Raw genomic sequence first — 26,182 nt, forward strand, 5'->3', positions numbered from 1 at the left:
CTCCAGGGGACCTCTGCTGCTGCAGAGAATCAGGATAAGTCAAACATGAATTTGAAATTTGAGGCGGTTTTCGAGGCTGTAGCAGTTTGATCCATTAAACATAAGAAATGTGAAATGACAAGGGCAGCATGAAGATAAGCACAAGCTGCCGGAGGTCATCGAGATTTATATGCTGCAGAATCCTCCTGTTTTCTAATCTGTCGTTCAGTTTCTCTTGTCTCTCTGCACTGACCTTGCTCTGTCTGTATCCAGGAGCTGGCCCCAGCTCTCTGTCCACGTCTTCCCTGCTGCACCAGCCCATTTACCTTCCACTGCACTTTTCTCAGATGGTGCATTATCAGAGATGTTTCCCATGAACAGAGCACTGATAACACACCAAACACGATGACCTGCTGCTGCTGTTTCAGATAAGGAAACCTCCTGATGTTCTGTTCGGTTTGTGCTTATGGTGCTTTTACAGTGAAATCATCACACCGGCCTGCAGCCAGAAGCAGGTCCAACCTGACAAATGGTGTGTACAAATATTTACATTTTATTTAGAGTCTTTTCCACAAAAGTATGCAGTCACAAAAAGCTTTTCAATGTCACCACTGGATGTGTTACTACCACATTATACAGTATGCAGCACTGAGACAAACCCTAACCAAAAGCTTTGACAGACAGTGTCGTTGCAACAGTGGTCTCAACATGGTACAAGGTCAGCTGTGTAGAGTTGTATTCATTTTTGGCAAGCTTTGGTTAAAGAGTATTTTTAAAGGACAAAAGAAAAACAGGCAGGAGACAGCAAAGAGTGGTTAAGCTTCAGCTGTTCTTTGGAGGATACAGCTGGAAAAATATTTTAATTGATTAATCAAAAATTAAACAAATTAATTGATAAGAAAACAATCTCAACTCAAGGTCTACTCACTCACTCCTTCTGGAGCTTTTAAACAATGAAAGTTGTACAGTCGAGCTGGAAACACTAATTTATATGACTAAAATTATATTTGGCTTGCTGACTATATTACAATGCAGTCATTGAACACTAGGTGTCAGTATCACCAGGAAGCAGCTGGGTGGATACCATGGTGAGAACGATTAATCTCATCTGACCAAGAAGGTTAAATCACTGGGAGTTTCGAGCTTTCCTTTAAGAAACTGATGCATAATACAACCTGGACATTCAGATGTGTGCTGGCTTCAGCTGTGGGACAGTTTTTGAGAGGAAAAGGTCACAGCCTTGTTGAGCTGAGCAGCCCTGACTGGGTGCAGACCTCGGTTCTTGAGTTGTTCTCTGTCTATCTGAACATGTTGAACAAAACTTTTTGAGGAAGAAGATTTTGTTGCACATATTTACACAAATGAAATCGTTTGTTGCAAAGCTTCGTCTTTTTGAGGCAAATCAGTGACGCATCACGGATCACTGAATTTAACCAGCACTTTCAAGATTAGGCTGCCATCCAGAAGGATGTGAACCTGTTCCTAGACTCTATCTTTGTTGATGTGCAGGGAGAACTGCAGGACATGTGGTTATCAAAATGTGATGTGATGATACTCTGTGAAGTCGGCACCAGCAGTACTACAGGGGTCTGGACAAGTCCAGAATCTCCCAGACGAGGCACCGTGCCAAGAGGATGCTCAGCTTATTTGGCTCCATATACATACACGAGCAGACATTTTCTCTGACTCAGTGATGAATCTCAACTACAAGACCTGGCAGCGACTCTTCAGTCCAAAGCCCAGCATCACTGTTCCTATTAGGAGTGATATTTACTGCTGAGTGAGATTTAATAGTTACAAAATCATCTTACTGCAAAACCCAAGTGCACAGGACACAGTGCTTAGAAGTGTTTTATTAAGATCTTATAAGTCTCTACCAGAGTCCATATTAAAAGCCTCATTCTATACGTGACCCCTGCCATGAATCATCTGGACGCCCTCGTCCTACAAGTCTGACCACCTACAGTTTCATTACATCTGAGCAAAAAACTGCTGATGAGTTGGTCCCTGGTTCAACTCCCGGATCTTTCCTGCTCTGTCTCTCTCCACTGTCCTGTCCAAATAAAGGCAAAAAAAAGTACAAGAGTACAAGAGCAGAGTGAGAAAGTGGACCCTGAGTTGAGACTGTTTTGTAAGTGGCTGTTGATAAGGTCAGGAGTAATCTGTCAGCCTCATACAATAACAGTTTAATGGCTATTGCAATTTTCGAATGATATTTTCAGTCTTTGTTTTGTCCGACAGTCCAAAACCCAGCTTTTGCTGCAAACAATTAATCAGTTAAGACTCTATCAAAATCTGTTGTTGATGAATTTTCAGTAAAATGATTAAGATGACTCATCGTTTCAGCAATCATTTTACAGCTTGATTAAAACTTGGGTGTGCAAGAGTAATAAATTATCCTGTTTTCTTCAGTGCCAGCGCCTTAAAAAACGCAGACTGACAGCTGAATATCCAGATCTCTGAAATGAGAAGGACCACAGAGAGAGAGAACCTGAAGAAGAGAAGAAACAGTGACTTCTCTCTTTGATGTACAAATAAATAGAACAGATTTGACACATGACAAGGCTACGATAACAAGGAAACAATATCTAAAAGTGTCTTTTCTTGAAAAAGTGTCTTTCTTGGCGTTCAATCCACAGTTCTAAACCAAAGGGGTTCAAAGTGTTGCTTTAAAAAATGCTGTGCCATAATAAGAGTACAAAAATACATAACTATGCAAGACAGCAACTATTAAAAGAGTCTTTGTGAATACTGCGAGCTCCATACAGCACTGTGTTGTTTGGCGGAGACGTGGGGGCAGTCCGGTGATGATCCCCTGGGCACGAGGACCTGAAGGCAGCGCCGCAGGAACAAAACAACCATATACGACAGCAGTAGTGGCGTTCAGAGTGAGCAGACGGCTGATATGCAGCATTTCACACTGTGTAACTTTTCTAATGCTCCAGAGGAGCGAGCGAGGTGAGCTGGTGTTCGAAAACACCGGCAGGACTGATATGGAGTCATGAAGGAAAGTTCAGATGGCGTAGTCGTCCTGAGCGGCGGGGCTGAAGGCGGAGCTCCGCAGGGCGTCCAGGCAGTTGACCAGGATGAGTGTGCCAGTCAGGTGTTTCCAGCGTTTGGTGATGGGGTTCTTCATCTTGTCCAGGCCCATGTGCAGCTCCTGGATCACATCCCTGTAGCTGTCACCGATCTGAGCGGCCCACGTGACCAGGAAGTCATACGCCGGCTTCCACATGGCCTGCAGACAGAGAGAGGACAGTCTCATGACAGGGTCCTGCAGGGCTCCACAAATTACACCAAGACTTTTTAAAACCACACAGACTGAAATGTAACATCTGTTTCCCACAGTCATACTGATATAGTCATAGTGATGACTTCACTGACACGTTTGTCTGAGCTGAATGTAACAATAATGATTATTATTAAACACAACCAGGACAAACAGCAGACATTGGATGGAAGGATCAACCTCTTAAACACTGAGCTCTTTATTTCAGCTCCACGTGACTTTTAAATAACATCAGAGGTCTGGAACAATGGAACTGGCAATTGAGACCTTGTAAACTGAAATCCATTATTTTCAAGCCTTTCAGACCTGCAGACACCCTCAATGATCTGCTGATACATCTGAACACCTTGTACTGAAAGCACAGATTTCTCTCTGACTGCAGATTGATCGAGTATTCTGTGCTTTCTGTGCTTTTTTTCAACATGAAAACTTTTACAAATGTATTGATCTGATCTGAACATGATGGTTATGTTGTGGTGTGGACTGTCAACCTTTGACAGATGTCTGTAACACCTGGACTGTAACACCTGGACTGTACAGACCCCAAAAAGTACCCTAAGCCTCAACAGGCAGGATCTATGACACTGTCAGCTCATGATATGATTTAAACCTTAATAAATATTCTAACTACATCAGTCACTCTACATTTTTCCACCTGAGAAATACTGTGAAAGTTTAGACATTGATTGTTGGTGTTTTCTTGCAAAGCTCTTTTAACTGGTTAAGAAAAACAGAACAGTGCATTGACTTGAGCGTATACGACACACAGCTGCAACAGTTAAATAAATACAAGTAAAAAAGAACAAATTACACATTTTTACATTAAAGATGTCTCCTTAGAAGACATCTCCATACATAGCAGACTGTCTCTTTCATCACGCTACAGCATTAAATATAACAACAGCAAGAAGAAGTCTGCAGTGACTTAACTTAAAGCAGTTTGTATTCTCATTTCTACTGAATCATACTGCTCTATTTTTTTAACTAGTCAAGCCCTGTCAAGGGCAACACACACCGATGGTATATAAAGCACATCTCTATGCCCCATTGTTTTGTATGAGTACTGGATGAATGGATATTAATCTCCGTACCTCGCTGTCCACCACCCCGTTCTTGTCACGGTGTGGCGCTTCGTAAGCGTCCATCTGCTGGCGTGAAACCTTAGCGAGCTTCTCGGCCAGCTCCCTCCAGCGCCCGGCCAACTCCACAGCCGTGGTCAGGAGAACAAAGTCCATGACCAGTCTGGCCACGAGGCCCTGACAGTCCATCTTCAACAGAGCCTGCAAAGGGAGACACAATTATAAATAAAAGAGTAGTACAGCCTGAAATGATGGAGCTAGGTAGAGGTTTAGATCCTGGATTCAGGAGATGCTGTAAAAACAAAAACCATCAGATATGAGCTGACTGGGAATCAGCGAACAGGGTACAGAGGACGACAGTAAATTGTTAACAAGTCTGGAGTCTGGTGAAGATGGAGCCTGAGTAAAAGTCAGTGGAGGTTGACTAAAACCACACTCTACAAAGAGACTAATAAATGTACATCTACAGGTTTCATTTCACTGACTTGATCCACTGTTATTTTCCACAGCCTGCCTCCCCAATCCCCCTGCAAATCTCAGCTTTGTGCATTTTTCAGATGCTTTCTGGTGGAAATAGAAATAAGAGCCTCGTGTTGCTTCAACAGCACTGCTCAGGATTTATGTCACAGGAGAGGAAAATGCCTGGCGACCAGTGCTGGTAGAGCAGAACACTGAGGGGACACAGTACAGGCTGATTCACAGCAGGACACAACAAGTGCTGCACTCGTCAAGATTAGAGTCTAAAGCCCAGTTAGTTACTCTTAAAGGAAACATATGGATAACTACAGAGTTCTGAGGATGGTGTAAGAGACAACGCCAGCTTCACTAATGAACAATAATCGTGAAACTTTCTTGCTCTGGACCAAAGTCTGCACAGTTGAACAACATCTCCATCCTCAGGCTCTGCTGCACGAGGCAAGAAATGAGGGAGAAAAATGTAACGTGCCAAAGTGGCTCCTGTTTGTTTGGGTCTAACCAGTCTGGACAGGAGCCCAGCTCCTCCCATCAGCCCCTCTGTCTCCATCAATTCTGCCCTGATGACTGCTGTTTGTGGGAAAAGAAAATGCTGTGGAGACTCAGTCTGTTCCTACAGCAGACACAACCTGAAGCATGTCAGGAGGGATCGGCAAACACAAATGTGGCACATGCAAATGCTCCAATGGATAATGCATGTTATTCATGCATGCCTTACATTCACATTTACACACACACACACACACAGGTGCACACGCATTTGTACTTCTATACTTATGAGGATCCTGATTCAAATAATAAATCTAAAACCAGGTGAGATGACAAGAGATGAAAGAAAAACGCAGACTGAAGATACTGAACTGAACCAGATCAGAATAAAGAAACCAAAAATCAAGTAAAATACAATGAGGAAGAGTCTGAACCCTCAGACGACAGTGTCCTAACTTTGCAAAACTCTCCTCACTGTCAACACTCCCAAATCTGCTCTGTAAAATATCCTCACTTTTCTTAAAACATCCACACTTCAAAAATGTTTTCAAAACTTCCCAACATAGCAAAAAAGTAAGTTCCTTACTTTCCAGGAACGTCCTCCATTTGCAAATTGTTCTCACTTTCAAAGATTGTCCTAAATTTGCCACACAACCCAACAGTACAACACACACACACACACACACACACACACACACACACACACACACAACACACACACACACACAGCCTGACACAGCCTGACACAGCCTTTGACTTACGGACTCAACAGAGCAAAGGTGAAAATCTCCACTTTGAGTTTCAGTTCCACGTGCAGGAATGTGTGGAACGACAGGATATGAAGGGGGGAGGAGGACAGAGGAGGACGGAGGGGGACGGAGGGGGACGGAGGAGACTGGGGGTGGGGGTAGAGGAATGCAGATGCCATGCTCCAGCAGCCTCTTTCACCCTGAGATGAGACCAGGGGATGAGATAGCAGCGGCGGTGAGCCAATCAGACACTGCAGAGCTGCCACCAAATCACATCCATCACAGAGGAAACACTCAGGGCAGTCCAGTGACCAGGTCTGGATATAAGTTATGTTTCCTTCTGACTCTGAGTGACATTTGTTTGTTTCTGGGTCTGTGTGGATGCTGAGGGGAAGAGAGTGCCAGGGAGATAACCTCTTTAACAAGCACCTGTTTCCTCGACAGGAAATCCCCACCAAAATAAAGGAGATCACTTCCTGTCTTCCTACAGCTTTAAGTCTGGACTGGACAGGACTGCTGCTTGGTAACAATGTTATGTTTAGTTTATTCAGTGCAGTGCAGCTGGATTGACAATGCCAAGCAAACATTCTGCTACAGGATAAACATCACTGGGGCGTCTGTCAGTCCACACCTAACTGACTGACTGACAACATCACATCTTCTATTTGCATCGGCACAAAGCATGATGGGAAAACACAAATACACCACAAATGTCTCTTTGAGTCTGAGGGTCTTGATCCTACGTAGAAGGTGGTCGTCTCCTTGTCTGTGCCCTGTTGTCTCATAATCCATCCATGATTGTGTCCAACTACTGTTTCCAAGGTCAAGACTGATGGCAGTTAACACAACAATGACTTTTATTAAACTACAGAGTGTTGACAGTCTCATGTTGTTCTGGTCTGAGGTCCACTCCACTGGTCAGAGCTTTAAGAAGTTTGGTCAAGCTGCACTTTTGTCTCTTCTTGGCACATCTTGGCAGTTGGAAACGTTCTGGCTGCTGTAAATTTTTGATGGCGTGCTGTAAAGTATTTATCGCTGAGCGTTGTGCCCCGTGAGCCTGCAGTCTGAGTTTAAACTAATAATTGCACTGCAGTAGATGAAGCCGTGTGCACTGTGTCATTACTGCAATTTAAACAGCCTCTACACACCGCGACAATACTCTGCGACTGTGGAGGAATTAAATGCTGTGCTGTGTTTTTCTAAAATGTCAGCAGCTGGTCTATGTGGACGGGTTATGGGACTCGGAGTTTGTGTGTGTGCTTTAGTTAAATGCCACAGAGTTTGTTTCACCAGCTCAGCAATCAGCGCTCTGAAGCCCTGCAGCTCCCCCCGCTGCATAAATCATCTGCTTGTCAAAACGAGAAGAAAATTCCTGCAGACATATTTTCAGAGATAACGTTGATGTGGGAACGAAGCGGGCGGTTCAATCATGTCTGTCGTTACACACCGAAACACACACACACACACACACACTCCCTCTACTTTCACAGAAAACTGTTGGAATGACCAACACTGAGGTTTTTGATAAATTACTTGTTTCCTCCATCGTCCTCTTTCTGTTTTTCCTCTCAGCTACCAAACCAACACTCAATCTCTCCACTTCAATCTTCTCTTTATTATTTTTCTATCCCATCTTCATTTTCCATCTGACTTCCTCCACCTTTCCCATTTACAGCCTCAACACTCCATCTTAGCTGCACCGTGGTTTTGCAATTTCATTCCTTTTCCAGTTTTGCTTTAAACCTCCTTTCTCATCTCTTTACCTTTTCGTGAAAAACAGAGACCTGGGGATCCTGGGGGGGATAAACGGTTGTGGCTGTTGGTTGTGACTTTTTACCCTACATGTGAGCTCTGCTCATTCTTCACAAAGTGCCTCTGAAATAAGCCGCACATTCCCAAACAAGGCCAACTCTCCAGAGAGTGAGTGATCTGTTGTTCAGTCAATTATTCCAAAAGCAGCAGCTCACCACACCCAGCCACTGAAGGAGGGGGGAAGAGGAAGTGAAGGAAAAAAAAGAGGAAGGAGGCCGGGGATTGTGGAAAAAAAATGTTGATCTGTGTACAAAAATGGGAAAGCACAGAGCTAATCGCACATAATGGGCCTGGTGGCCTCTCCAGTTTTCAGAGGCCTCCTCCAGAAATAGGATGTTATTATTATTCCCAGGCTCTATCTGCCACACTGATCTCACCGCAAATAATTCAGAGGGGTCAGACGCTCGGCTGCAGAGCCGAGCTTTGAAATGAAAATCCCCTTTTAGCACCAAGATACAACAAAGGTTCCACCTCTGTGGTCTCATGCCTCAAGATTTTATGGAATCTGCAGTCGGTACACCAGAGGAGGCACAGGAGGGTTTTCCCTGGTGCTTCTCCTTCTTCAGCTGAACAGAAGGAATTCAGACTTCAGTTGTGGAGGCAGAAAAAGCAAAATAAGAGCTGAAGGAATCTGCAGAGATGGGTTATAACTGTCTGTGCCTTCATCATTATGAGTAAATCCCTTTCACATTAGACAGAGTAAAACTGTTGATATTACAGAAATGCTTATTAACCAGGAAAGTATCATCACAGGACAATGAACACAACATACTGTACAAAGTCACAATTAAACAGAACTGTGATTATAAAATCAGGAGCAGCATTTCTAACACAAAGACGAAGTATACAAAATAACAAAGACACCAACACATCACAGAAGAAACCAAATTTCACAGTTCTTTGTGATGTAATTCAGATGTAACTGCAGAGTCCTGTGTCAGCTCTGTGTTCTCACACTGAGGCTGAAAAGCACCACACAAGAACAACTACACCCTCCACTACTCACACTTTTCATTACCTGACTTATTAATAAACCAATAAATACAATTAATATTAATCAGTCCAATGAACTGTGTAGTGCTGCCACATGCCGACGATAAACAGAAATCATCATCTGTTATGTAACAGATTTCACCTGCCAGAGACAATGCACCAGTTAAGAGTCTGGCCCTGGTCATGTGTGCACAGAGGGTCTGGGTCAAGGAGGATTATGGGAAGGACAGAGGGGTCGTATGGACTGCAGGCGCCTGCAGGTCCACAACTGAAGCTTCTGTTTCGATTCTGAACAATGAAGCAGGAAACATCTGCAGGCCTGAGATCCAACAGACACAACCTGGATCCTTTCCGTCATCCGCTGACAACACGACACAACAAGACTCACATCAGACTGCTCTGTGAGTCCAGACTGATCCATGTATGATGGAAGCTTCTTTACTACCTGGAAACATCCAGAGTGAATGAATGAATCAAACATCTGATGACAGCTGTCATCACTTATCATTGATTAGAGTCTACTTCAGTCCTTCTGGTTTTGTTAAGAATTATCTGACCATGTTTCAGATACTTGACAGAAAATGATCCATATGATACTTCACAACAATCAACAAGGTAATAACAGTGAGATGATAATAATAATAAAACATGGGTGCGCTCTGTTCCACTCTTTTCCACAGGTTTGTTTTTTCTTCTGGTTTAGGATTATGAGTGCGAGAGGCATCGAGCCATCAGTCAGCTGACACAGCGACACATGATGAATATCAGCCTGTACTCTGAGACCTCAGGCTTCTTACTGCTTTCTGCTAAAGACAAACCATGGGATCAAACCATCAGAACTGGTAACAGTGTGTGCAGGTGTATGTTAAGAATCTATCCTCTGAGTACCATGAATATCTGCAGCTAATGTGTCTGAAATACAGCGACTGATTGATTATTAATTCATGTTAAAGTGATGACGATGGCACTAAAGTCAGAAGATCACCAAAATAACTAGGATTTATCCTCTGAGGAGCAGGAACGTGCTCTGAACATTTCACGGCTGTAAGGCCAGTAGCAATCTGTCAGAGAGACAGATGGAGCGACGACTGATTAACAGATGTCATTATCCTCCTGCTTTGTTCTGATGGTTTATATCACAAGGCTTCAGACAGTATTTGGATTAATACTGCTCAGTGAAGTTCAGTTTACATTATTGAACAGTATCAGTATCAAAACAGCTTTTTCCCTCCACAGCAAGGATGCCAAATTCTCCCTCTTATTTTCTACTTCTAACATCCTGCAGTAACGCCGTTCTACAAATATTCAGATTTATGACTGTGTATTACTTTAAGTCGTATCTGCCCACATGTTGTGTTACTGACACTGCTCAGCTCAGACACTGTACTGAGCATTTTCCCCCATGCAATACCAAAAAACAACTCTGTCACAAGACCATTAAAAGAGACGTACAGCGATCCCAGAGGCAAAGCCCACCTCATATTTTTGTCTCTCTGACCATCATTATCATATTCAACACACTTATATCTCAGTTTGGCCACTGGGATGTTCTACAAATGTTTAATATTGTTATACTAAGATATGCAGGTGATGCTGGATAGAAAAAATAGAGAAGGGAAAGTTCTGTATTTGTACAAAATATAGAGTATATGTGTGCAAACACTGCTGACGGTCCCACTCTCCAACAACAATCAAAGGAGGCCAGAATGGATTCAGACATTTGAGCACAAAGACAGCTCTTTGCTGTGACCACAAAGCTTTTGATTTGGTTCTCTTTCTTCTAAAAATAGATTTCCGTCCATGTCAAATGACACACCAGCAAATCATAAGAGATAGGTCCGCTCTGACATAGAAAACAGTACGTTTGCAAGAGGAGAGAGAGATAGGGATTTCATCTGACAGTCTTTAGTCTCACCCTGCTTTCCTCTGAGGCCCACACACGCAACAAAATCCACTTTCCAGAGGACAGAAAACAAACATTAGATGTTTGCACATGGCACAAGCAGCATATTTGTGTCGGTTAAACAAAAAGCTTTCGTGATTTCAAATTTGCTGGACTGCTGTGTGCGTGATTGTCCCCACAGTAACCAGTAGTTTAGCTGTAATCCTGACAGAAATAACATAAAAACAGACCTATATTCAGAAATGAATTGTACACCCACAAAAGGGCACATTTTCAGTCACCACCTTTTATTATGTTCTTTTCCATACTGCAGTTTCTCTGTCTATAAATGGTTCTAACTAGTGTTTACAACCTTGAGTAAATTACAGTGTTTCTGCTCCGTGTTACTTCAGCTGAAGTACATCCATGACCTCTGACAGAGTCTCTCAGCAGGATTTTATACTGACAGAGTAGGGACAGTGGTATAAAGGCACAAGGGAAAGCTCCCACTCTCTGAAAATGCTGTAGTATTTCAAACGGACAGAGATGCATGAAATAAAAATGAAAATGCCAAGTTTTATGGCGCATCAGGCCATAAGCATAAGTCAGACTAGATATGATGTTGTTTAAATGTTTAGGATGAGAAACTCGAGCCCGACTGCCTGAGGCGACACTGAAAATCCACATTTCCATTACAGAAGATGCACACCCAACTGCCGGAAAGAGTTGGTTTGCACATTTACAGTGAACACAGCTCAGCATTTTGTCTACTTTGAAGAAAAGCTGAATTTGTGAAAAGAAAAAAGCACGAGGCATAAACGAGACGCTTCGTCTGCTGCAGACACATCTGTTCACTTTGAGAAGAAAGGCACGAGTAAAATCCCAACTAATGTCGAACTTGGCTGAAGAATAACCATCTGATATTCTAATTATAAGCAAATGCTTTGTGGAAAAGACACAGCTCTGTCATTACTCTAAGAACAGAACAGTTATACTGTTAGTTCAGTCTACATATGGCAAGTACCTTTGGCTTTGTTTTCTTCATAAACAGCCCATTAAACTGGTGCACAAAATTTGCCTATGGTGCCATTTCCATAAGTAACTTCACTCTATCAATACAAGACTAGGGGTCTGTTTCATCCACTGTGTTGTATTCCCCGCTATGGTCTTTGATTCATATGTACATAAAGATAGAATATTATCAGAGCAGCCTGAGCAATCAATTGGATTTTTAAGATCAGCACAGTGTATACAAACTGTCCGATAACTCTGTAACTCAAACAACAGACGCTCAAGTGCGGACAAAGTATTCTGCTGCTCTCCACTGCTCCTCAGGTCCTGATTAGAGCTCGATGCCTACACAGCACTTATCGACTGCACTCCCAGCAGAATTAGCCGACTGGACCACAGCCTAAAGCCTAAAGCAGCTGTGAGCAGATAACAGGAGAAAGGAGGAGTTGTGCTTTGAGAGAGAAATCTTCTACCAGGGGGATACAGACAGAAACACATGGCCATTTAATTGGACACATGAAGGGCAAAACACATGAAATCGACACTCAAAACTTAAACCTGGGGAAAACAATTTGCATTTTTGCAAAACAAAGGCTTGGAGAAAATGCTAAGTCACTGCAAGAGTAGAGGATGCCAAGGCTGTAACTTACTGTCAGGAGTTCTTTCTGGAAGGACTTCCTCTCTTTGCTCTCTGTATTGTTGCAGTCCTCCTTAAGCTTCTCCAGCACCGATGCAACTCTCTCAGGTTCGCTGTCCAGCTCTGCGCGGCAGAAATGCGTCAAGGGCAGGTTGACATATCCAAGGGCGTCTGCGAATGCTCGCCAGTTGCCGATGTTCTCCATCAGTATAGTTCTTACTGAGGCGTAGATGTATGTTAGGAACTTGCAGGGCTTCAGTATTTGCTCCAGAAGCAACGATGTCGTAAGGTCAGGCCCGCTGAAGTAAATGGGCTTCACTTTGCCAACCACTAGCACGTTCTTTGCGTGGACCAGTCCCATTCTGCCCTGATAATATCCAATGTACCATTCTTTTGTCCACAGCTGGCCCTTCAGCTTGATTTTCTCCTCACTCAACAGAGCTACAAAGTCTCCTTTTTTGTACTCAAGCAAGTACTGATTTTTTGTTTGGCGGATGACAGTTTTGATTAATTTTCCAAACTTCAAGTTGTTTATCCTCCTGTCCTGGAAAACAGGGTACTTGGTGGCGATGGCAAGAGGAGACAAGAGTATCTTGCCGACTTCCTTCTTCTTCAGGAAGCGCCGTTGCACTGATGTCTTTGGACCTGCTTTGGGTGGTGGTGTTGGTGTCTGGACACAAAACTGAGCAAGTATACAATCTTGGTCGTCTTTGACCTGGATTCTTAAGGTGAAATCAGAAACATCTTCAGCGTTGCGTGAGGCAATGACATAGACAAGCCTGCTGACTTTGCCTAGTTTAACCTGGAAGCCCCGGACTACTCTGGCCTGCTCACTAGCCTTTACCTCATAGTTGGCCATGTTGGAGTAAACTCCAACACAGAGGTCCTGCGGTCTGGACAAGACAAACTGGTGTTTACCCCAGAGCTGCAGTGCAACTGGTGGTGCAGACTGCGCCTGCTTGCCGACCTCACCCACCATTAGTGTCTTTGGGGCACAATCATGGCCAAACATAGCCACAACTGTCTTGAAGGACGGGTGAATATGTTTGGGACCATACACTCCCAAGGTGATCTTTTTAACCACCTGCTCCCAAACGGTGGAGTCTGGAGATATGGACTGGGACTGAGCCACGACACACACATACATGCACGGTTCAAGGTTATCCAGGCACACCTGAACTGTGTCCCCGTACATGTAGGCCTGAGGAATGGGAGTGTAAGGTCCCTCTTTACAATCACTCCTGACACACAGGACTTCTGTTGTCTGCCTGCTTTCCATTTTCACCACGACGGAAACTTTCATCTCCAGGGTGACGGTGGTTTTGGTCTCCATGTTGCTGAGTTTGATCTCCACCACAGGGCTGACAGTGGTGCAGCGATCATTGTTCAGCTCCAGCGGTGGGTCGAGCAGAGCTTTGATTGAGATCTGCTGGGTGTCCCCCGGGGCCACATGGCCCTCAGGTATGTGGATGCTGATGTTGGTGTCCGGAAGCTGGACAGCACCTCCTGAGCTGTCCAGGCGACAGACGATGTTGGTTTCCACCGGCTGCGTTTGGCCCCAGCCTGGGTTCTGACCCAGTGAGTCCAAGTCATGGCAGGACCTGGCCAGCTTGCGGTGGGTAAGCCATGCCGTCCGGAAATCCTCCCTACTCTGGAACTGCTCTGGCGCCGGTGCTTTCAGGCCTCCGAAGAAACCAGTGGAGGCCTGAGGGGCGTCGGACTGAGCCTGCAGGATCGACAGCTCAGACAGACTGTAGGACCGCTTGCTTCTAAAAAATGGGTTGTCCCTGCGCAACGTCTGCCCCACCCCAACAGTGGGACTAAGAGGGCTCAAGTTAAAAATGCCACTGCCAAAACCGTTGATGTCGGCAGTGCTGCTGGTGGAGTTGGGAACTGATGAAGTGAGTGTGTCAAACAGAAGGAGGTCGACTGATTTCTCATTACTGTTCTGATCAAGGGAGCTCTGAGGACCCCCATTTAGGAAGGGGTTTGTAGAGGTATGGGTTGTTGCAAAAGGATTTCCGTTTTGGAAGGTGGTTGGTTTCAGAATCACTCCTGCCCACTCTCCTAAAAGGTCCATTTCTTTGGCTGCCTCCTCATTACAGTCTCCCACAGTGTCAATCATCCCACTGTCACTGAAGGACGAGTCTCTGTAGTTGATGGGCTGCACATAAGCTGCAGGGATGTAACCCATCTCTGTGTTATTGTGGGCGTACCACCACTCTGCTCCTGACGAGTCCAGAACATAGAGACGGTCCCCTTTAGAGAACTTCAGGGTGGTGAAGCTGGATGGGCAGTAGTCCTTTATGGCAACGACTTCCCTGGCAGCGCCGAAGGAGGCAGTTGCATCCAGTCGTAAGGCACTGGGAGAAGGCACTGGAAAAAACAGAACAACGTCAGGTAGAGGTGGACAATAGCGCCTAGACTGAAAAAACTTGAATGTCCACAAGTAGTAATGTATTTGATTTATAACATCTTTCACATCACAGTCGCCCTTAGCCTTTTCATGTCAGTTTCCCTGCGTCACATCCTACACCACTGTCTGTTGTTTGTTTTGTTTTTTTTAACTGCCGCCGGGGACACTCAGTCAGAACATCATCATCTATTACTTGCACAAATATTGAAAGAACAGAAACCTGACTGAAACATGTATATTTCTACAGCCAACATGTGCAGAGCAGTTAATAAGAATAACAAAAGAAGTGTACCACTTACAAGGAGATCATCATTATGCATGTTTATAAAAACACAGGCTATCTCACACAGCTATGGACTGTCACTACCAGATGCTTAAACCAAGCAGAGCACAGACATCCACTCAATCTGTTCCAGCACAGACGAGAGGAAAACTGAAAGTCTGCTCACTCATTCATCCGCTCCTGCTGTTTGTGTTTCTCGAAGGCACACACTGAACAAAGTACAGGGATTCTGCAGGGATCAGCAAGTTAAACTTTTTAAAACCTTTTACATAGAATGACATTTAATACCTATTTTGCTATATTACCAGAACACACTATGACAAAGCATATATGATGTAAATCTGGTGGAGATGATATGGTCTCACATAATTTACTATATTTTTTCAGTGCCTCCCAGCAGCATAATAACATAAATATATAGTGTAATATATAGTACTATAGTTTCTAATGATATAAATTATTAAATTAGCACAACCTGGACCTAGAAAAGCAGCATGAAGATCATTTTAATCCTCAAATTGACACATGCCCATTGTGATGACTTTAAGACTGCAATAACCTCTAAGAATGTTTTGTGTCACTACAGAGGTGACTTTGTCTCTCTTCAATGCATTTTCCAGTTTGAGCAGCTAACCTTTGACATCAGTGAGACTGGCTTCTGACACTCCTTCGCTGAGATCAATGAGCGTCCCCTCGGACTTGCAGCGAGGGAGAGAAGTGTTGTTGTTGGTGGTGGCTCTGATTCGATGGGCAGCCATGTTCAGACCCGTCACTGTGCACCAGCTGGTGTGTTCAGGCTACTCTAGTGGGTTTCCTTTAACCAGTGGCCAAGTCGGATGTCAACAGCCTCCCATGATCTCTGAAAGACACAGGAAATATTGGATTACATTTAGCATAACAAAAAGAGTTGAGTTGTTTGATAATCTGCGTTAAGTGTTTCTCTCTCTCTTGTTATTCATTAGTTAAGGTATGCATCATAGTCAAACATCCTGACTCTCCATCCACTCGCCTTTTGAAACTTGTCTTGTTGATCATGCTCAGCGCCCTGTGTATGTGATTTTCAACCACCCACTTGTTTTTCACAACATAAACTAAGCAATAAATGCCAGTACAAAGTGGATGTGCATAAATATATGTGTGATTAAAGTCTTCTAAATAACTCTGATCCTCCTCTCAGGAGTTTGAATCTTCATGTGCAGAATCAGAGCAACAGGAGAATTAGAAAATCAATCTAAACAGAATAACAAATAATTTCACGCAGAGTTTTTGGCTTTCTGACTCATAAGTAGAGATGTTTGATTAATGTTCATAGATACCAGTTTATTTATTCATACCAATTTAGCCCTTACTGATACATGATGTCTAGGCATCGTTAACACACTGATAAACCGAGTGGAAAATGAACATTTAAAAATCTCCCGTTTGTTCATTATTTACAAAGAGTGCAGCTGTTTTCAGAGCGTAATAGAAAAAACTGATGTGTACATGCTGCACATCTGACGACGTGATCATTAGTCATGTGTTGACTTAAACATAGCTTAAACATAGATGATTGCAAAGTTGTTGGTACGTTACTGTAAATCTGTGCAGCAGCCTGAACATATTTGTTCCTGTTTTGACTCTACAGCACTACTTTGCTACTTATTCTAAACAAAACACATTATCAGTGCATCCTCCATAGTGACTGCTGTCAACCTATTACAGGCTAAGGATGGCTAATATTCTATGTTTTCCTCCCTGTCAATGAATCCCATGAAAAGACAGCAGTTGTCAGTTTGTCTCTGGTTATTTCCCTGACTGTTGAGATGTGAAACCCCTCAAAAGAGGCCCTTTGTAAGTTTTCTCTGCTGCTGAGCGTGGTTAGGTGAGAGCTTCAGCCATCACTGGACACAGCACCAGAGGTTATAATACACCCTCTGCACAGCCATGCCAGGACGGGCTCGTTAATTGCAGTGATTCCACTAAAATAAATGCTGGTGTGACTGAACCTTTAATCTGAATAATGTCAGAGTGAATGCTCAACATATCAATGTGACAAAATGTCCCCCTCCATAGAAACACTGGTTTGTGTTTTGTTTTCACACAGCATTTCCAGTATACTGTAGAGAGGCAAGTTCAACACTAAAGGTTCACGTTGACCCATCATACCTGCGTTAGTTTGGGATCACAGGTCTGTTTTAGCTGAAAATGGTTTGTTTTAACTATGAACAAATATCTGCACCGCTAAATATGATGACTGCAGAAAAAATAAATGGGTGAAAAACTGCACACAGCAGATGTGGGTCAGTGGAACACACACTGGTTTGAGAGACACCAGGCTTTTTAGTTCAATTCATAATTCATGTCAGTGTCAGTTCAGGGACGACACGCTGCACAGAGGAAGAGGCTGATGACAGTTTACTACTGACACACTTTTACAGGAGGAGACTTAGAGCTGGAACAGTTCTGAGGCAACACTGTCACAGTCTGCACACAGAGACCACAACCACTCCACTCCATTAATACCACTTTCTATGTTTAGATTAAATACTGATGCAGACGTTCTGATTTCACCTGCAGTGAAATCTGCCTCACCAAGCTTCAATAAACATGTTTCTGTGGAGACTTTCAGTTTGAGTTGATTGGTCAAGTCTTTGACTTGTCACAGCAGGAAAAGCACAGGTGTCATGGATAATATTAACGACGGCTCTGTTGCAGTCAAGTGTCCCAGTGAGCTGTGATAAGGAGCCAGCATGCACAAGAAGGAATGAGGGATGCCATGTCATTTAGAAATGTTTCGGGACAGCTCTAGCATATTTTTACTTCTTTAACAAATCTTCTTGATAATATCATGATGATTTAACCATATCAGCCAACTCTAGTTCAAATAAAACTTTATTTCTTGCTTTTTGTGACACTCACTGAACTCACTGTTTGTTCAGACATCTAAAAGGAGAACAATGTGTTGTTCCTCTTGCTACTTAAAAAACATTCACACGTACACAGCCTGAGACAGAAAGAGCACAGAGGTCGTCTCTAAGTGTTTGTTTTCAGCTGCAAAACTAGAAGTCACCATGAACCACTTCCCACTGACATTTAGGACTTCAGAGGAAATATTCAACAGTGCTTTTAAAACCGTTACCAGCCCATTCACTGAGGCTGGGTTATTATTTCAGTGTTTAAAACATGCAGGGTCAGCTACTTTACAGTATGTAACAGTCTATAAACCATCACAGCCTGCTACATCAACCCAACCATGTTTAGTGCCTGAGCCTTCTTAGACTGGATAAAGACTACAGTGTTGGTTGATACAGTTTGACTGGTACACACTGGTTCAGCAGTGTTTTCAACCATCAGCAACTAAAAATATGAGTATCTCATTCAGTAATCCATGCTCGTCAGACCCTGAAGGCGACTCGATCCTTGCTAATTCCATCCTGATGTTAGCATGCTGTGCAACTTTGATGGTATGACGTCTGGATCTCATCTCTTTGAAGCAGAGGGAGGTGGGGGAGGTGGGGGGAGAGGGAGGTGAGGCGAGGTCAGACGTAAACTCTGGGTGGTCTGCAGCAGCAGCAGCTATCTAAACCTCAGCCTGACCACCCTGCACTGTTCAACTCCCACCACAGAACAACTGTGGGTGGGGACGGCTCTGCATGTAAATCTGAGAGAGCACAACAACGAGAGGACTCTGCCATGGCAAATCACCACATGCTGCCTGGTAATAAGGCGCTTGGAGAGGCCGTAATGAGGCTCAGCCAGCTTCTCTGCTGACAGCGTGTCAAAAACTCTCCCTCTGGACCTCTCTAATAACATTTCTGTGGAGTTTAACCGCTCGGCCGTTAGCTCAGACTGCCATAACGTGTGGAGTTAACATTTAACAATATTTCATGTGTTTCACTGGGGGATTTTGTCAAGAGGGAAAGTTCTTGGATCCAATTCTGGTACTTTCCTCAGAACCTAAACAACACAGGAACAAGACCGAACTGCTGACTCAGTGCATACTGTTAATGCTGAAGTCGAAGCGGAAGTCCAGGGAATTAGTCTTTGAGGATGTTGGAAGAAAAAGTCGAGTTCAGAGTTCATCAGAGACCATCACAGAACTTCCATCACTCTACATTTTCTGTTCAGATTTCATGTACAGATCCAGAGACTGTGTCATGAAGACAGCTGAGCTTTATCAGGCTCTCTGAGGTCACTGGCTTCACTTCACCTGTGCAGAGAAAAGCACTGCAGAAAGATGAAATGAGCAGATAAAAAGACTTGAAGGAATCAAGGCTTAATGAGGATGTATGTGACCAGAAAAGCAAAACCTGCTGACCTGTTAATCAGACTGAACTGACACTTTGTTTCACTCCAGTCATTCAGTCTGACATTGTGTTCATTTAATATCAATCATTTTGCCCCAAATACACTGACATGTTTGTATCAAACAGTCGCAGCAGGCTGGAGTCATGGTTTCTGTCTGCAGTGTGCGTCTTAGTCCTCAGATACATTTAAAGCAGGGTCACGCAAATAATAGGAGGAGACATTAACAGAGGACTATTATGCATTCTACCAGCTTTACTACACACACACACATACACAGTATTTGAGAGTCAGTTCAGCAGGGAAAAAATCTCCACCTCTGAAAAAGAGGAGCAAACACAGCGCAGATGAGATTTACAAAAGTAAGGTTATAGTGGCAGAAATAAATGTGCATCAAGTAACTAAACCCTGATCATTAGAAACAAAAGTGAAGCCACTGAGAATGTGTGATTACTGTGACACAACAGACCAGTGGACAGGGCAACGTGGTTTGTACAATCACCACAGACTGCAACTAGACTTTTCTTTGTTATGTTTAAACCTTTAAGGTTTACATTCACCTCAGTGTATCAACAGCACCTCCGCAGCCGGTGTGCCCTATCAAGGACACTTTGTCTTTTCCTTGTGAATCTGTAATAAAAAACCACTTGGCACCAGCCTTTTCCTGGGGGACATCCACTCCACAGGAAGTGAACTGCTGAATGAAAGGAGTGCCATGGGTGGCAGCTTCATAGAGCTCTTCCTCTGGGACTGTGAAGGAATGGCTGAGTGATTATATATATATTTTTATATGCCTCAGCAGGTCAACACGCTACCGCTCCTGATGCCCACTGACAATGACCACCCCACAGTCCAGACAGGAAACAAGGGCAGAGGTTAGAGAAGGGCAGACATCATTAGAATTTTATATTCATAGTTGTGGTTAGTGTTGGAGAGTCCTATCAGTTTGAAGGAGCAGTTAACACGACAGAGCCTCCCTCCTCCTCCTCCTCCTCCTCCTGCTGCAGACAGTTTGAAGGACAGACCAGCAGGCAGCCTGAGGCTGCCTGAGCTTTAACTGGGCTGACAGTGGATCAGTGCCGTTAAACAACTCTGCAGAGAAGAGCAGCAAACAAAAGATATGACCAAATGATCTTCTCCCAGCCTGCAGAGCAGTCCACTGCACCAGAGTTCACTGGACGATCTGCAGCCTGTTAAATGTTTGGTGTAAATAATTCAGGGTTTTATTGCGTCTCTCTCTCACTGTAAACATGTATTCAGTGTGTTTGTGGGTTTAAAGTCAGATGGCGATCGGCAGTAGGAACAATTGTTCTGCTAGTTTTTTTGCCATATACAGGTCTGCTCATGGAAATATGAAGAGTGGATGTTTTCACTTCCAGATGACAAATGGAAATCTGAATTCTCCTCTGCGTCACTTTAAATTCAGTGTTTGGGGAGAATCACATTCTTCTGCTCTCAGTCAAGCTCTTTGTTTAAGCTTTGTAATATTCAAACACGCGACTCTCGTTTTCATCGTCACACTGTTCCATCAAATAGAAACAGTCTTGAGCCTAATTTTAGACACATTTCCCCAAAATTCAACCTGACAATTATTTGGCATCTTTTTTATTTGGCAAGCAAAAATATAAATATTATAATAGATAGTAAATATGTTCTGGCTGCAGCTTCTCAAATGAGACAATTAACTGTTTGCTCTTCATATAACATTTTAAACAGAATATTTTGGGGGTTTTGGACTTTGGACATCTGAAGGCATCATTTAGACATTTTTCTCTATTTTATGACATTTAACTGACTCAACTCTTCACCAATAATAATAATAATAGTCAGTGAGCTGATGGTGCCCTAAACTCAGCAGCCTTACACAGTATAATGAATATTACTGGCATCAGACACAAAAATATTGTCAGTATTAGAAGCTCAGTGAGTAGTTTTTGACCTGTTTTCTTTTTATTTGAAACATCTGTATTAAGTTTGACTCTTAGCAAATATTTACCAGCATCAGAAAACAGAATAAATAAGGTTTAGTTGTTGTACTGTCGATAGTACCTGTGTTTACATCACAACACTTACATTAACAGGACAGTGTGTTCTGTGTGAATCTGTGCAGAGGAGGAGACAGCAGAGAACATTAATGAGGCCTGAGCTATAAAACTGGTCACTGTACAAGGTCAAAGACGCAACGATGTTCAGCAATAAAAGCATGGTGATGACCAGAAGACTCCGTACGACCCCTCAGCATGGGCCGAGGCTCTGCTGCGAGTTTAAGGACGACTGCTCCTGAGCAGGAAGTAGCTGAGGAGGAAATGCCTTTGTGATGAGAGGCAGCCGGATCTCTGCTGACTCTCCCTGCCCACCACATTTCCTTCAAAGCACCGCCTTCAGCACATTGTTCTCATCTGCTCACTCACAGTCCACTAAGGATGTTTAAGACTCGACATCAGAAAAGATATCAGATCATTCATGTATGGACACAATCTGCACACAGAAAGGGCTGGAGACTGAAGAATAAAATGCAAACTGCCTTCTAAACATCACTTTACTCGGTCTGGCTTCCTGTTACTGGACGACACTCACATGTATTTACTGATACTGCAGAAATGTTGGGGTTTATCAGTGCGTCAGTATGTACGGCAGGACGTCCCTTAAAGTATTAATCCACCTGAAATCTTCTTTGCTAATGTTTTCTAATGAGATGCACTGAACATGTTTGTTAGGACACATGCAGAGAGAAAATAAACAGAGCAGTGTTTGTTTACAAGAAGACTCCACAGCCTTTAAATAGCACTTTACATAATGTAGTGACAACAACAGCAAACCAGCAAAATGAATACTGTAAGACACACCTAACACTCTACAAGCACACACAGTGCAGATGATGACAGCAGAGGCAGAGAGGACAGAACCACAGCTCAGTCAGCCACTGTGTTATTTCCTCAAATGTATTTAATTAAAAGGGAGCAGATATAAACAAAGGGCATGTATTTCAGCATTCACAGTTTAATATATGGTTGTGATGGGATTCTGTTAAACTGATCCCAGCCCTGCTGCACATTTGGAGCCACAAACATGCAGAGTGGTCTGGTCTTGTTTCCAGCGAGGGAGAGTTTATCAGCTGACGAGCTCACGGCTCCTGAATTAGCTGGTCAGATAAAGAGAGAAGCCCAGGTGCTGTGTTCTCAGGCAGCAGCTCAGCGAGAGACGTACGAACACAAACAGTCTCGTACTGAGTCAACACTGCTGAGGCCTTGAGTGTTGAGAAACAAAGCTCCAGTATGTCACGTCCTGGAGCGAGGCGGAGCCTGCACCGCAGAGTACACAGTAACTGTCACAGAGACATGTTTCTGTTCATCTGGAGAGTCACGCCTCAATGTCACAGCCACGCCTCAAACATCATCACTGAAATATAATGACTGTTAAAAGGTGTTTCATTGTCAAATCCATTGTGTCTAACTTTGACTAACCTGTATTGTTTACAGTCATCTTCCTCCCTGCATGTTGTTGTATCTCAAACACAACAGAACACGTTCAGTTTACAGTTTGGATGTTTCCACTGCGGGAACATGTCCAGTGATCAGGGAAGTGTTTCTGAATCTCAGGAACTTCACCTGCATAAACAGCAGCAGCGAGTTCAAAAGGAAGAGGAGAGTTTTTGGTTCTGTCACAGGCTGCGTCACATTAATCTCCTTCACTTTAATCTGACACCATTCAGTCTGACTGGTGCTGATATGAAAATGTTGGTCAGATAACCATCTCGCTTATTCACACAAACTGTCCTTAGATTAACACACAGGGTTGCAGGTCTGAAAGGTCCTTTACTTCCTGGTGTCAGTAGAGTCCCAAACACACACCTCGAGGTCACTTACTAATATTAGGACGAAGGACGGACACTTGTGATGTTTATTGACAAAAACAAACTCATGTTGTCAGCTACTCGACGAGTCTAAAAAGAGTCAGAGAGTATGTGAGCAGAGACGTGACAGCGGCAGCTGGGACAATGAGAGAGAATACGAGAGGAGCTAAACTTCATTTGCTATTTTTCTCACTGCTCACTTTCTACTGCAGAAATAAATCACAATAAAACCTTGGAGTTCTCAGCCTCTGTTTTCCACCTCAGCATGTTCTGTTTACATTCAAACATCAGACTGATGCCAAAATAAATACAACAAAACAACACAGACACTGTGTTGCTGTGTCCCTCTCCAGTCCATTGTCAGCCTGATTTCCCTGATCTTCACAGTTCACAGGAATCAGACTTTTACTTCCTCAATATAGTTTCTGTAGCTCCACAGTTCCTGGAGCTCAACAGGGAAAAGGCAGCAAATCCTGTTGAGAAGCTTGAACCAGCAAAATAAATGCCCTAATACAAAAGATACCTCTAACCCTGTATGATGTGCCGGCTCCACTGAGAGGACACATCACCGCCCAGTGCTGTCCTTTTTAACAAACCATGTTCATTAGCTCACACTTTCCAAACCATCAGGAGTCTGCTGATAGCCTGAGGTCCACGCAGCCTGAAAACCAGCTGCCTGACCTGATCTGAGACAAAGCCACAAACATGTGGACTGGGAAGTTTCAGTGCAGTTTCTCTTTTCATACACCACACTGTTCCAAGCTCTCCTCAGAGTACTATGCTGCTGACTAGGGGCAATAAACTGTGCATGTTAAAACATTAAGCTGCAAACACCCTGGCTCTGTCAGTCACTGGGTACATTTGTTAAAGTACATATTTACAAAGGTTTATGCTAGATACTGTACGGCTGTAGACAGCAGTTTAGTTGGTTTGTTTTACTAATGTATTCTGTGCAGTTGTGTCAGTGCTGCAGCAGCTGCAGCCATTATTCAGCCCTTTACTTCACAATATAAACATACCAAGGTGGAATGGCTGCAGGGATGAAGTGAGGAGAAATGTGAGGAATGCCAAGCTCCAAATGAAATCATGCATTATTCAAGTGAAGGAGGAGAAGAAGAAAAAGTCAAACTTATCATTCTTCTGATGACAAAGGGAAGGTTAGAGATCATGTTAAACTGTCAGTCTGGGCTTTTATCAGGAAATTCATTGGGCTGCTCTCCTTGTTGCCAGTCTTGTCACGAACCTGAAAACAATGCCTTTACACACACTCCTCTATACAGCCCTATCCCCCAACATCACCGCCCACCACACACACACACACACACACACACACACTCAGTCCCCTCTTTAACAAGAGTAGTGTGCAGCAATCCAGCAGTCTGCAATCTTCATAACACACCAGACAACTAGATCAAGTTCGAGTCCTTCTCTGTTGGGTATCTGCTGATACTGAGTGTGATCTGACTATATTTACCCAAGCGTTGGTCAAATAAAGGCCCTCTTATTATCATGATATGACCTGTGAAATCAACGTTCAGCAGCGGAGATGAATGGGAAGCTGCAGCCTGAACCTTTTCTACATCGCTCTTTGCTAAGAGAGGAGAGATAACAGGTTCCTCACCGACTGAGTTCACTTTACTTTGCTCATCATCAGAGCTCTACAGGTGGGAAATAACAACTCTTAAATCACCATGTTTCTTTTCTCTTCCACTATGAGACCCATAAACTCTGTGACAAGCGATACCACAGCTTCCATGTCAACTGACATTAAATTAATGACATTAGTGGGATGAATATGATGTTTTGTTGATCAAAGAGATGACATCTACTTTAACTACATTTCCCAGAGCCTGGTTAATGGTGAATATGAGCTTATCACAGATGTGTCAGAAGATAAGTAACAAGAAACATCTTAAATGCCAAAGACATGTTTGAGTGAACTCAGAAACTCTCACCACACAGCAGTGTCAGTCTTACCTTGTAGCTGTAAAATGTCACATTCAGTAACTAAATTTAAGGGATCAGAGATACATCAATAACCTTAACACTGTTGAGGGTTAACATGGCAGTCAATCAAAAAGTTTCCATATTTCAATCTGACTCAAACAATAGGACTGCTCTGAAGACTAGAGGTGCTGCTGGAGTACTGACCCTCTAACACACACACACACACACACACACACACAGCTAGCTGCTGCAGTTATGGTGTCCAGACACAAACACAGAGAGAGTAACATTTACACCCTGCCACGGAGCTTTCAGTTCAAACACTGGATGCAAACCTGGCTGATAAGAGGTGTGTTTCCGTCCTGATAACAGGTGGAGATGACCCACAGGCTGCACTGAACTCTCACTCTGAGCTCCAGCTGACACCACGCATGGAAGAGGGTGGGGGGATTGTTAGGGAACGACTTGGCTCCAGGATGACTCACCCCTGGTGTAATGGCTGGCTTCAGTCCCTGACAAGTAAAGCTGACAAGGGTGGCCCTGGGCTCGTGGTAAGGTTGGGGGGGTGAGGGTGGGAAGTGGTCACCAGCTGCCAACCACAGCCGTGCCCTCGCTGTCGTAACACGTGCTGTAATCAGTTGGAGCTGAGCTTCAGCGACACCAGGAGACGCACGTTCACCCCTGGAGGGAAGAGGGTGTGGGGGGGTCGCTTATCTGGAATCACACGCATCCATTCAAACAATGAAGCCTATTCAGGTCCAGCTGCAACCAAAGATCTGGTCCTCAGTGATTGGGGGGGGGGTCCACAAGCAGATTCAAACACTGAGGTCATTTCAGATCCTGTCATCTAAAACGTTAGTGCTGCTGGTGTATTGACAGTTCATTTAATAAGAACGTCTGGTAAACTCTTCAGAGGAGGGAAGACAAACTGAGGAGGAGACGCCTGTGTTTTAGTAAGTAAAGTAAACATGAACACGCCGGCCAATATGAAGTAAGAATGGA

General features: G+C 43.7%; 1 protein-coding gene across 1 annotated transcript in view; it reads right to left on the reverse strand.

Moving 5' to 3' along the window:
* Positions 1 to 509: 509 nt before the first annotated feature.
* The window catches only part of LOC108897630 (SH3 domain-binding protein 4), a 30,840-nt gene continuing 5,167 nt past the window's right edge, over positions 510 to 26,182 (reverse strand). The window contains exons 2-5 of the mRNA XM_018697356.2: positions 15,728 to 15,952; positions 12,408 to 14,770; positions 4,360 to 4,548; positions 510 to 3,217 (exon numbers count right to left, since the gene is read on the reverse strand). Of these exons, the coding sequence (XP_018552872.1) occupies positions 2,993 to 3,217; positions 4,360 to 4,548; positions 12,408 to 14,770; positions 15,728 to 15,851 (2,901 nt within the window). The 5' untranslated portion in view covers positions 15,852 to 15,952 and the 3' untranslated portion in view covers positions 510 to 2,992. The remainder of the gene's footprint in view (positions 3,218 to 4,359; positions 4,549 to 12,407; positions 14,771 to 15,727; positions 15,953 to 26,182) is intronic.

Source organism: Lates calcarifer, linkage group LG1 (assembly GCF_001640805.2).
Source record: "Lates calcarifer isolate ASB-BC8 linkage group LG1, TLL_Latcal_v3, whole genome shotgun sequence".
Classification (NCBI taxonomy): Eukaryota; Metazoa; Chordata; class Actinopteri; family Centropomidae; genus Lates; species Lates calcarifer.